The sequence below is a fragment of the Phocoena phocoena genome, chromosome 8, assembly GCF_963924675.1.
Source record: "Phocoena phocoena chromosome 8, mPhoPho1.1, whole genome shotgun sequence".
In the NCBI taxonomy this organism is placed as follows: Eukaryota; Metazoa; Chordata; class Mammalia; order Artiodactyla; family Phocoenidae; genus Phocoena; species Phocoena phocoena.
Window position 1 is genome coordinate 5001451 of NC_089226.1, and position 13436 is coordinate 5014886.

The 13436-nt window shown below is 44.0% G+C and overlaps 1 protein-coding gene across 9 annotated transcripts in view; it reads left to right on the top strand.

The window, feature by feature from the left end:
• Positions 1 to 13436, top strand: part of PRDM10 (PR/SET domain 10) — a 54419-nt gene that overhangs the window by 7938 nt on the left and 33045 nt on the right. For 6 of the 9 annotated variants that reach the window (XM_065883012.1, XM_065883014.1, XM_065883013.1 and 3 more), the window contains 3 exons: positions 8998 to 9211; positions 10934 to 11175; positions 12471 to 12674. In XM_065883012.1, the coding sequence (XP_065739084.1) occupies positions 8998 to 9211; positions 10934 to 11175; positions 12471 to 12674 (660 nt within the window). Of the gene's footprint in view, positions 1 to 8997; positions 9212 to 10933; positions 11176 to 12470; positions 12675 to 13436 lie in introns of those variants that run through there. The other 3 variants (XM_065883015.1, XM_065883017.1, XM_065883021.1) reach the window with 3 other exon arrangements.

The following is a 13436-nucleotide window of genomic DNA, read 5'->3' on the forward strand; positions in this document are numbered from 1 at the left end:
AGTGAACACACTCTGTAACCAACACCCAGATTAAATAATAGAACATTACCGTCTCCTAAAAGCCATCCTCACGCTCTCTCCTAATCACTTCTCCTTCCCTTCTCCTCAAAGGTCACACTCTCCTGCCTGCTGACACTGTAGACTGGTTTTCCATGGTTTTGAACTTTATATGAACAGAATACCTTAGTATGGTTTCCTTTTTGTCTTTTTTTTTTTTTTAATTTTTATTTTGGCCTTGCCACTCAGCTTGTGGGATCTCAGTTTCCCCATCAGGGACTGAACCCAGGCCACGGCAGTGAAAGCGCCAAAACCTAACCACTAGACCAGCAGGGAACTCCCCTTTTTGTCTTGTTCTTTCGTTTAACATTCTGCCTGGGAGAGTCACATTGTTCATGTTGTTGGGTGCCCCTGCGGTTTCCTTCCCTTCTATTTTTATTGCTATATCGTGTTCAGTTTTATGAAAGTACCATAATACATCCAGGAGTGCGATCCTCCCTCCACTTTGTTCTTCTTCAAGAGTTTCTTGGCCCTTTGCTTTTCCATACACATTTTAGAATCAGCCTGAAGTTTCCACCGAAGTCCTGCAGGAAACTTACTGGCATTTCGTTGTATCTATAGATCAGTTTGTGAATCATTGACATCTTTATAATATTGAGTCTTCCAATCTGTAAATATGATCTATCCACGAGTTTGTTTATTTTTAAAATTTTTGTTGAAATATAGTTGATTTACAATGTTATATTAGTTTCAGGTATACAGCACAGTGATTCAGTTATACATACATGTATAAATATATGTATTCTTTTATTACATTCTCTTCCATTATAGGTTATTGCAAGATATTGAGTATAGTTCCCTGTGCTACACAGTAGGTCCTTTATTTTATTTTATTTATTTATGTTTGGCTGCGTTAGGTCTTCGTTGCTGTGTGTGGCCTTTCTCTAGTTGCGGCAAGAGGGGGCTACTCTTTGTTGCGGTGCGCAGGCTTCTCATTGCGATGGCTTCTCTTTGCTGCAGAGCACGGGCTCTAGGCACATGGGCTTCAGCAGTTGTGGCTCGTGGGCTCTAGAGCACAGGCTCAGTAGTTGTGGCGCACGGGCTTAGTTGCTCTGCGGCATGTGGGATCTTCCCAGACCAGGGCTCAAATCCGTGTCCCCTGCATTAGCAGGTGGATTCTTAACCACTGCACCACCAGGGAAGTCCCAGTAGGTCCTTGTTGGTTATCTATGTTATATATCATAGTATCCTTGAGTTTTAAATAAAAGTTGAAAATTGTCTTCTGGGTAGAGGTTTTTCGATAGATTTATTCCTAGATATTTGGTGTCTTTTGATGGTATTGTAAATTATGGTATGCTTTTTAAAATTTTTATTTTCTAAGTTCTATTTCTGATTTTCTTGATAAATAGTCAGGTTGTCTATGATTACTGACTTTTTTTTTTTTTTTTCTTGTGGTACGCGGGCCTCTCACTGTTGTGGCCTCTCCCGTTGCGGAGCACAGGCTCCGGACGCACAGGCTCAGCGGCCATGGCTCATGGGACCAGCCGCTCCGCGGCATGTGGGATCTTCCCAGACCGGGGCACGAACCCGTGTCCCCTGCATCGGCAGGTGGACTCTCAACCACTGTGCCACCAGGGAAGCCCGATTACTGACATTTTTACTTCTTTCCAATATAAGGAAAAAAATCCAAAACTGGATTTTTTCCTTCTTTCTGATATAAGCATAAAAAATCCAAAGCTGGATTTTTTCCTTCCAGTTTTATTGAGATATAATTGACATATAGCACTGTATTATAAGTTCAAGGTGTACGGCATAATGTTTTGACTTACCTACATCGTGCAGTGATTGCCACGATAAGTTTAGTGAACATCCGTCATCTTCAAAATTAAACAAATAGAAAAAAATTTTTTTTTGGTGATGAGAACTCTTAGCATTTACTCTCTTAACAAGTTTCACATATAGCACACAGCAGTGTTCATTATATCTATTGCATTGTACATTACACCCCTAGGACTTAGTTATCTTGTAACTGGAAGTTTTACCCTTTGACAACCTTCATCCAATCCCCCCTCTCCCATCCACCACCTCTGGTAACCACAAGGGGCATCTCTTTTTCTATAAGTTTTTATGTTTGTTTTTGAAGTATAATTGACCGACAATACTGTGTTAGTTCCTGTTACACAACATAATGATTTTTTGGTATACATTTTATGCATTCCGCGATGTCTAGTTATGATATGTCACCACACAAGGATATTACTCACTCACTGTATTCCCCACACTGTACATTTCATACCCATGACTCACTTATTTTGCAACTAGAAGTTTGTACCTCTTAATCTGCCTCACCTCTTTCTTTCCTTCCCCCACCCTCCGATACTCTGGTAACCACCTGTTTGTTCTTTGTCTATAACTCTGTTTCTGTTTCATTATGTTTGCTCACTTACATCTTTTATTTTTTATTTCTTCTTTTGTCCCCCCTTGGTCTGCTGGCTAGGATCTCCAATACATTACTGAACAGAGGTGGTGCTAGTAGGTTTGTAGATTTCTCATTTTCCTTCCTGATCGCAGAGGAAAAACTTTCACTACTTTACTATTAAGAATGATGTTTAGTGCAGGATTTTCTTTTCTTTTTCTTTGGCTGCACTGTATGGCTTGGCTTGCGGATCTTAGTTCCCCGACCAGGGATCGAACCCGTGCCGCCTGCAGTGGAAGCGCAGAGTCTTAACCACTGGACTGCTGGGAAGTCCCAAGTGCAGGATTTTTATAAAAAGAACACATTGATTAAGAAAGCTCCCTTTATTTATAGTTTTTAATGCGTGTTTATTATTGATTGATGTTGATTATTATTCATGGATGTTGATTTTTATCAAATGCTCCTTTTGAATCTGTTGAGATTTTTCTCTATACTGTTAATAAGGTGGATTATATTAATTGATATTTAAAAGTTAATCCAGCCTCGCATTCTGTAATAAACTCTATTTGATCCTTTTCATATATGTCTGGATTTGGATTTGGTCTGCTAATATTTCGTTTGGGGTTTTATATGTTTATTCAATAGTTCACTGTATTTTAGCCAGCGCGTTTGATATTTTTTTTCTTTTAAAGTAGCTTTCATCTTGATGATATTTTTTTCTTTTAATAACATCCTGAAAAGCTACATCATCATTTTTGTTGGCTGTATAGTATTCTATTATGGGGATGTACTATTATTTATATTCTCCATCTATTGTTTTATATGTATGTTTTTTCTTTCTTTCTTTCTTTTTTGCTACTATAAAGAACATTCTCACAGATGTCATATCAGATTATTTCCTCAGAATAAATTCCCCAAAGAGAAATGATAGAGACTAAAGGTAGTCACATTTTAAATTATTTAAGAACCAAGATTTTTGTGAAAGTGAAAAAAGATACAAATATAAAAATCAAACACTTTAAATACAAAGTTAGAATCCTAAATTTGAATTAGAATATCAGTATGAACTCATGACTTTTTTCTCTTAAAAAACATGTTTTCTAGTTCTGGCCACTGAAAAGGTTAAGATGAAGTCATCAGTCCAGTAGCAATGATGTAGTCTCTAACTACAGTTTTCCAATAAAAGGAATCAGGGCTACTTAGAAAAATGACAGATTCTAGCCCTGGGGCAGAAAATGTACAAGATGTGCCTGAAACATCTTGTCTTATCAGAATGCAAGGAAGCGAGTAAAAACTTCTCTTCTGGGGTCCTGGGAAGGAACTCAAGATCTAACTTGAAGGGGCCAAAATGGGACAATTTGACTCATAAAAAAGGAAAAATATCTACAGTAGATTGAAACACATTAAATATATTTAAAATCCACAAGTTCATACTGATATGAAAAGAAATAACTCTTTGGTCACTTTTTGAGGCTGCTAGGGGACCACCACATTATTAGGAAAAGTGGTAAATGGCTGGAAAGAATCCAGCCTTTCCCCCTGAGTGTCCACAGGTAAACAATCACTTGATGAGGGAAATTTCATTATAGGGGCATCCAACTAATAAAGAAAGGGGGGACGACTGGCTTAGAGTCTCACCATGTTTCATCTCCTATCATCAGAAAAAAGCTCATGAGGCACTTTGTAATGAATGGATCAACTTACCCCTCTGGACATTGTCAGTGTCACTAAAAAGAGAGAACATTCATTATAGGGTTCCTGGTGTTGTGTACCTCCTCTTGACATACAGCACTGTATTTTTGCACATAAGAGGTATTCCTCCCCCAAAATTGAACCTGAATCTGATCGAGTCTTTAGATTTCACTGCCAACTAATAGGAAGCACACAGTAAACAAAATGGAACAAGTTACAAGACACACAAGGATGCAGTTAGCACCATCTAGACTGCGGGAAGCAGACAAATTGCAGAGGAAAAGAAGATAAATGGAACTTACAGATTAAAGGAGACTTCAGGGACATAGCAGTCAGATGCAGCACGTGGACCTTGATTGGGTCCTGATTTGAACAAACCAACTGTAAAAAAAAATTATGAGACAATTGGGGAGATCCTAACAATAATTGGATATTTGGTGATGTTAAGGAATGATTATTTTTTAGGTCTGATAATAAATAAAATATAAAAGTCCTTTTCTTGTAGAGATATCTACTGAACTACTTAGAGATGAAAATATATAATGTTTGAGGTTTGCTTCAAAACAATCGAGTGAGGGGGAAGGTGGGCGGGAGAACAGTTGAAGGAAGGTGAGCTCTGAGTTGATAATTGCTGAAGCCGAGTGATGGGTACATGACATGTATTATACTACTCTCTCTATGTGATATAGGTTTGAAATTTGTCATTATAAATGGGAAAGTCATTTTGATAGGACTTTCTAAATTGCTTTTCAGATGCTGAAAAAGTTTACATTCCCACCAACAGTGTATGAGATCGCCCATTTCCACACGCCCTTGCCACGTTGGGTATTTGCATTCTTTGAATATTTTGCCAATCTGATAAGGAAAGTGGTTATTTTGTTGCTTTCATTTTAAGGTATCATTTTAATTAGAGGTTTTGTTGCTATTTGCACCTTAGAGGGCCCTTCATCTTCTCCAGTCTCCAGAAACAATCTGCCCGTTTATGTTTTGTACAAAAGAAGAGTTGTTCTCAGACAGCTCTGTGAACCCGGCATAACAGGCAGTACAGCCATTGCCTTAGCATCTGTCTTTATTGCAGTTTCCTTTCAACCCGCACGGTTTTTATTTCCGGCTCTAACACCTCAGTGATTATCCGTTTATTCCATGACCTGGATAGATTCTGGATAGAAAGTTAGAGTGAGGGTTTAACATAGGTGATGGGTGCTTTTTTTTTTTAATCCTTAGCAAAAAGGTGCTGTTTTTTCAATTGTCTGTAGTGGTGGCAAAATCCATCTGAAACCTTTTTCATATACGCATTCCCTCGTCCGTAAGGAAGGCAAGGGACTCTCCAGACCTAGAAGCACAGTCTCCGCTTTGTTTCTGAAAAGGAACATGTGTGGCTCCCCACACACTGAGAGGAAAATATGCTGCCCTCATAATTGGTCTCAGTAGGAACCCGGAGCATTCTGTTGTGCTTGCTGCTGTCCAGTGTAGTTTCATGTTTCACTCTCGGATAAATTGTATACTGAAATGCATTATGTCGTTTCAGAAATAATTACCGAGAGTGATGTTAAGTGGGAAGGAGAAAGTATACCACGAGTTTAACAAATTCCTTTTCCTCTTGCCATGCTTTATTGTGCGTGACAAAATGCACGGGCGTAAACTATTTTTGTTACTAATCTTTTCCTCTAAGTGAAGTTGGCACCACGGCGCCCCGCCCTGCTGCCGGGGCCGTTGCCTCAGGAGCAGGTGTGTCACCTCGTTGCTCGTTGCTCCGGGTGTATGCGCTGATTACCTTCTCCTTGAATCGACTCAAGTCCACAGGGGCCATTGTAATGTAGTAGAAAAGCAGGGCAGAGTCAGAATGTGGATTTCCTCTCTGCCACTTAGGAGCTGGGTGGTAAAGCGATTTGGCCTCAGAGGAATTTAGATGCCTCTGGCACGCAGTAAATGTCAGTTGAATTTGAATTATTAATGAAACAAATCTGGAATGCATTCCTACTGTGTGTTAAGGTCCATGCTATCTGAACTACACGGTTCTTACCTACAAATGATTATCCCCACTTTCCATCCCTTTTCAACGGTAACTTGCATGATTCTGGTATATGTTCCACCTGTGCTTTAGCATCAGTCCCTCTAGGAAATGCTGAAGGCTTCAAGCCTTTTCTTTGCCACAGCCTTTGAGGAGAGTTCCAGCCCAGGGACGAGGAGGTTGTCCGTCTGTTTTGATGTCAGCTTTCTCAGCAGTGGCGAGAAGCCAGCAGTAACTTGCCTGACCGCAGTCTTTCCAGCAGCGTCTGTTGGGGAAAAATACAGCTCAGCTTCATGGGAGTTAACCCCCAATTGCTGAATCCATTCTTTCAGGTTGGCTCTGCAAAGAGATAAAGAATTTGTGAGGAGTGGAGGTGGATATATGCTTTGGTTTGTTCAGTGTGTGATAACGTTCATCACTAAGGCTGGCATAAGCTTTGAGTGGCTTAGAGTAAAGGGTGATATCGAAGCTGCGCTCTGAGACAGCAAGTGGGAGCCGATCAGATCAGGGTGCAGAGGGGGTGGCAGATGTAGTTCTGATGCCAGAAGTCCCTGTTCTTTTGCTTGTTGACTCCTCATGTCAGTGGGCATTTTATTGTTGTTATTGAAGTCCAAGCAGAAGCACCTCCCAGAATTTTGTCCTCCTGTCTACACTTCTGAAAGGCCCTGAGCTACAGATGGAATGTCATGCAAGAGTCTGGCTCCTGGGTTAAGTGAATGCATGTTAAAACACGCATGTGCTGTCTGAGGTAACTGATTTTATCTGCCTTCTTCAGCCTGAGGGTTTCCCATGTTGGGCAGTGACCTTTAACTGCCTTGGCAGGTCAGATTCTGTAATATTGTTTCTTTACAGAGTTTGAGAGGTTCTTAGATGCACCACTGAGAAAGGATGTTTCTCTGAAGAGCTGCAGAATGTCATTTCCCGAAGGGCCAGATGTATTTTCACAAACTCATCTTCATTGGATACCTGCTATGTGGCCCGCAGCCTTTTAAGGTTGTAAAGGAAATACATGCTGTCACCTCGGTCCTTAAAGAACTTAGATAATAATAATAATCTATTACTATTAATATTAAGCACTTACTAAATGCCAGACACTCTACCACTGGTCTCATATACACGTTGTTCCACTTAATCCTCACAACAACCTATGAGGTATGTATTACCATGCCCATTTTACAGATAAAGGAACACAGGTTCAGAGAAGTGTGTTAACTTGCCAGCATCTTAATCGAAATCTGTCTGACTCCAAAGCCTGTGGTCTGCTTGCGTGAGGTACAGTTAGAGAGGCAAGCTGGGCTCCCAGGGAAATGCACACGAATTGGCAAAGGAGACAAAGCTACGAGGAACAGCTAAGGTGTGACATGTCAGAACCAAGATTCTGAAAGATCTTGGCAGACTGAAAGAACAGAAAAGACAATAAAATGAAATTTACTAGAGATACATGGCCATTTAAGTAAAAATCAGCTCTGTAAGTCCTGAGCAGGAGTAAAAGGGTTCAGTAGTGCTCTTTGAGCGGACAAGAGGACCCAGTGACCTGCCACTTCCAAATGGGGAGCGCTAGGACGTGGCGGTCTCCAGTAAACGCTGGTGCAAGCTGATGGGGATGAATGGGGTGAGGGGTGAATGGACACAGCAGGACCATGAGCAATGGGTCAGTGCGTTAGGGGTTTTGGTCTTGAAGTACTGGAGGAACTGTCTTCATGGGGCACAGAGGGGGCACTTACTTGGTGTAACTCGAGAGGGAAGTCGGGGAGGTCTTGACTCCACGGGAACATCCCTGAGCTGTTCCAGAACCATCCGGGCTGCCTGGTGGGCAGTGTGAGGAAACGTGAAGCCCAGGCTGGACGGTGTTGCTGGGTGGGATTCCGTGACTCCAGGGGCTGCAGAAGGTCAGAGCACAGAGCGGACGCTGTTCCCAGAGAAAGCGGACGACGAGGACGGGGTTTAGACGGTTGCCGAAGGAAGGGCATTCTAGGCGAGGAAAGACAAAGAAAAAAGGGAGTAGGCACTTCCAAACACGCGTCTTACTTGTTGGAGGGGGGAGGGCATGGCTTGAGTATGAGTAATGGTGCTAACGGAGCAGGAGAAATGCGCTTGCATCAGAGGGATCTGAGTGGTATATACCCCGAGGCCGCTTATTTAGAAGGTGAGAACTTTGAAGGTACCATTATTTTCTTCCTGTGTATTTGGTAAAGTTAATCGAATCCATGACCCAAACCGTGTCTTATTTGCAAGAGACTACTTTCAGTGTGATGAACAAAATAGGCATCTCTTTCCTTGTTACTTATAAACCTCGGCCTCTGTGAAGTGTGTGACAGGAGAGCTGGTACCTACTGAGTTTTACCAACTGCGTCTTGCACCACGTGTTCAATTTTAAAGCCACGTGGTTGAAGGTGGGCCAGATCTTTACCTGCATTATGGTGTGGCCCCCTGCAAAGGCAGGGGGGTCCCCACCCCAAACCAAACTGAGGCTGATAATACCACACATGTTCCAGGAGGGTTTGGAAGGGTTCGTTACTTTCATCTTTGAAGTCTCCGGGGAGACAGGGCAGGCCCCTCATGCGGGTTTGGAAAGGCTGAGAGAGCAAGGAAGTGGGACTTGAGGTGAAGCTGGGATCAGCACGACAGTCCCCAGCACGTGGTCAGGGGCTTGTGGGATCTGAAACTCCTGCTGGCACCGGCGGAGCCCAGATGTTGGGTAGAAACAGCAAAAAAGGAAAACAGATCCCTTATTACAGCCCATAGATGGAAATAAGAGTCATTTCTGCAGGGCCTCGAAGGGAGCTGGCGAGAAGAGTATTGCGCCAAAACCTTGTGTTCTGCGTGTGTCCCAGCTAACCCCAAACAGGCTGTACTAACGTTACGATTAAATGTCGTCCAGGCCTCGTTGCCGGTGCACAGCCAGGTGCTACCTTCACTTGAGGGTGTGGGTGGCTCGGACCCTTTGGCGACCCTGCAGAGCCCCATGACCAGACTGGAGGCCAAGGACGAGGAGGACTCAGAGGACTCGGAGGAGGAGGAGGAGGACGGCGGAGACACAGACCTGGACGACTGGGAGCCTGACCCCCCTCGGCCCTTCGACCCGCACGACCTGTGTACGTAGAGCCGCCTCTCGGGAGCGCGTGTGGGCGCAGGGCAGGCTGGCCCCTGCCGGGGCTCCTGGCGCAGACGCTGCGCCCGGTCTTAGGTGTCCCCCTCACTCCGTGCTCAGGCAGCCTGTGAAGGAGGCCCTGGCTGTCCCTAGAGTTCTGATTGTACCGATGAGCGGCCTGAAGCCCAGGGACCGAGCCTCAGTCTCTGATCCCAGAGCTCCAGCTGCCAGACCGTAATGTGGTCCAGTCCTGGCAGATCTGGCCATTTCCGTTTCCACAAGTTCCCTTCCTGCTTTACCTCTCTTCATACCGACCTGAAAAAATGCCTGTTATAAAAAGACGCCTGTTCTGAAAAGACACCCCAGGCACCAGAGCGCTGCATTTTTCTAGCTCCACTAACGCTCCCCACAGTCTTGTGAGGTCGGCAGCTTTCCCAAGGTCGTGCTCAGTTGTTCAGGAGTCAGGGTTCACACTCGGGTGTCTGCTGGCTGCAGGTGCCCAGGACGACTGCCTGTCCATCCTGCCTGCATGGGGGGTGGGTCCTGCTTCTACCCACCAAGCCATTGCCGCTGCCCATCAACTTCGTGCCTAGATGGCAAAGTCCTTATCTCCCCTTGTGAGTTAAGAGACTCTGCAGAGCTTTGAGGTCTCGCCGTATTTCCCCTGGACCTTCTTTGTCATGGTGGTAGGCCTGTTTGCATGGGGCCAGTGTTCATCTCCAGGCCCAAAGAAGGGCTTCCTCATTTCGCTTTTCTTTGAATTCATAAGTTTTCAAGGCAACTCCTTAGTCAAATACACAACACACAAGGTCACTTTATCTTATAAATATTAATACAAGATAGCTCTCCATTACTGGAGAACTGTGGAAATTGGAAATACCCATTTTCTAAGTCAGGTCATCACACAGCCAGAGTTGGGTAAACTATAATTGGTTAGTTAGATTTGTTTGGGGTCACGAGTATGCTCTCTGTGTGGCCCAGTCACTTTTTCCTGTTTTGTGGCTATACCTATCTCATTCTGGCGGTGAGCTGACAGATGGGTGACACTGGGAAAGGGGGTGAACGTGGATGCTTAGTGCGCACCGGTCACTCACAGAATGAGCTGAAAGTACGTATCAGGGCTGGACTCGTTGTGTCATCCAGGTGAAGGAAGGATGGGATGCTAAATCCTTTCATTTCAGCATTACCTTCACACAGTACACACGGAAATCTCAAACTCAACAGCGCTTTTTCTGTTGATTTAGACGTGCCCAGACAATAAGGCTTCTATAACTCCCTTTGAGGAAACTGATTAAACAGTATTGTCAGGTTTTTAAAAAACAGCTTTATTGTGATATAATTTACATACTATAAAATTCACCTAATTTACATATTATAAAATTCTCATCAGATTTTGCAACATTTAGCCTAAGAAGCTCCTCTTTTCTCTTTTCAGACACGTTATAATTGATTTGTAAGTTTAATGCCACTATTTGAATGAATATCTAACAGAGGAATAAATCACGGCCTGCAAATTATTTCCGGCAGGCCGCAAGCTAATTCGGCCTGATTTCAGAAGAAAAGAACAGGATTTTAGTGGTCTCTGAGGAGTAATGTATTACAGTGGAATGGGTATTGCAGTTGTAGGAGTTCACTGAGTTTGGGCTGGGGAAGTTAGATTTGGGGATTTTTCAGGTTGGAACTTTTTCCCTGAGACCGTCACGTTGAGGATTTCTCTCTCGTGTAGGGTGTGAGGAGTGTAATAACGCACACTCGTCCGTGTGCCCGAAGCATGGCCCCCTGCATCCGATCCCCAACCGGCCGGTGCTCACTCGGGCGCGGGCCAGCCTCCCCCTGGTGCTGTACATCGACAGGTTCCTGGGCGGTGTGTTCTCCAAAAGGCGTATCCCCAAGCGCACCCAGTTCGGCCCCGTGGAGGGGCCACTGGTCAGGGAGTCGGAGCTGAAGGACTGTTACATCCACCTCAAGGTAATTTATGCTTCAACATAGTCCAGTCTCGTTCCGACGATTTTTAAGGGGCACACATTTTCCCACCAAGCCTCTTAATGCAATCTCATAGCAGTTCGCTAGTAGTTTTCTTTCTCTGCTTGACTTGTTTCAAATGGAGACGTTTTCTCTCTCACCAATGACACAGAGGGTACGGTTTCAGTCCCCGAAGTCTCAATGTGAATAATTCCGAGAGCTGTAGTTCTCAGGGGCTGGATTAGTCTGGGAGGGCTGCCAGAATCAAACACAACAGACCGGGGGAGCTTAAAGAACCGGTTTGTTTTCTCACAGTCCTGGAGGCTGGAAGTCCAAGGCCAAGGTGCAGGCAAGGCTGGCCCCCTGTGAGGCTGCTCTCCTTGGCTTGCAGGTGGCTGCCCTGTGGCTGTCTTTGCACAGGGCTGTCCCTGTCCGCAAGGTGCCTCTGCAGCTCCTCTGTGTGTCCTGATCTCCCGTTCCTATGAGGACACCAGTCAGATGGGATTGGGACCCAGTCTTTCAAAGCCCTGTCTCCGAATGCAGTTACATTCTGGGCTACTGGGGGGCTAGGGCTTCAACATACGAATTTTGGGGGGGACACAATTCATCCCATAAAAGGGACTCGACAGCTTGTTTTTCAAATTAACTTTGACTGGAGCACAGAATTACGTCGACTCATGTTATCTGTTAAGTGCCCATAATGTTTTTAGGAAAACCTCTTGGCAGTTTTTTTTAAAAACTAATTAATTAATTAATTAATTAATTTTTTGCTGTGTTGGGTCTCCATTTCTGTGCGAGGTCTTTCTCTAGTTGCCGCGAGTGGAGGCCACTCTTCATCGTGGTACACGGGCCTCTCACTGTCGCGGAGCACAAGCTCCAGATGCGCAGGCTCAGTAGTTGTGGCGCACGGGCCTAGTTGCTCCGCAGCATGTGGGATCTTCCCAGACCAGGGCTCGAACCCGTGTCCCCGGCGTTGGCAGGCGTATTCTCAACCACTGTGCCGCCAGGGAAGCCCCTAATTAGTCGCATTTTTTGTTGTGTTAGTTAATGATGACATATCAACCAAAGGTGTATACTCAGGGTGCTAACTTTTAGATTTTGCTAAGTAATCCTTCTGTAGGTGAGTCTTCAGAAGGAATCTTTTTCCTGTTCCATTTGGCAAGACACAATTCCAGTATCTTTCTAGATACAAAGCATATCTGGTTAATTTCAGGAACAATATCTTGTATGTCATTACATGAATATCCATCATATTAGAGGTTTTGTGTATGTGTGTCTTTTTACTTTCACTCCGGTTGCAGGTTTCTCTTGATAAAGGTGACAGAAAAGACAGGGATTTGCATGAAGACCTGTGGTTTGAGTTGTCTGACGAGACCCTCTGTAACTGGATGATGTTCGTGCGCCCGGCCCAGAATCACCTGGAGCAGAACCTGGTGGCTTATCAGTATGGCCACCACGTGTACTACACAACAATCAAGAACGTGGAGCCCAAGCAGGAGCTTAAGGTACAGCGCTGGGTCGGTGGCGCCTTTGCTAGGAATTGCAATTGCTTCATGCTTTCCTACTTTTCTTTTCCCTTTGCAGAGGGATTCTTTAAACAATCGTCCTTTTCTTGTAATTCACTTACTTACCGAGCACTTGCTGTGTACTGTACACTTCTAATAATCCCACAAATAAAACAGAATGGAAAGTATATGACTTTTGAGATCTATCAAAGGCATTCATGAAGGTATTAGGCCCAGGGGTGAGGAAGTAGTTGTTTTGGGGGCACAGGCAGGTCTGTGTGATTAAAGATGGGCTTACTTCACATCATTTACACATTCTAAGGAAGAGTTAGTTGGGAAACAGGAGAGCTTGTAAAATGGAATTCAGATGTATGGGCGAGATTTCTTTATCTGAAGACTCATTTTACCCAAAGAATTCTATGCACTGACTTCTGATTTTAGGAATATATTTTGGGGGGATAACACTCTGTAGGAATTTGTCTAAATATTAACTCTTGATGATTAATGAAAATTCCGCTATGATTCTAAGGGAAAATCCCCTCTGCGCCCCCCCACCCCGTTTTTAAAGCTATGTTAGGAACATGGTAAAAAGAGGGGGTCAAAATATTAAAGTTATAAATGAAAAATATGTTAGAAATGATTGCTTTGGTACATGAACACTCAATAGCACTGTGCCTCAGTGTGGTAAAGTGAGAAATAGATACTTCTTTGGGGGGAACAAAGACCTAGACTTTGTTTAAAAGCTGTACGAACCTTGCGTCT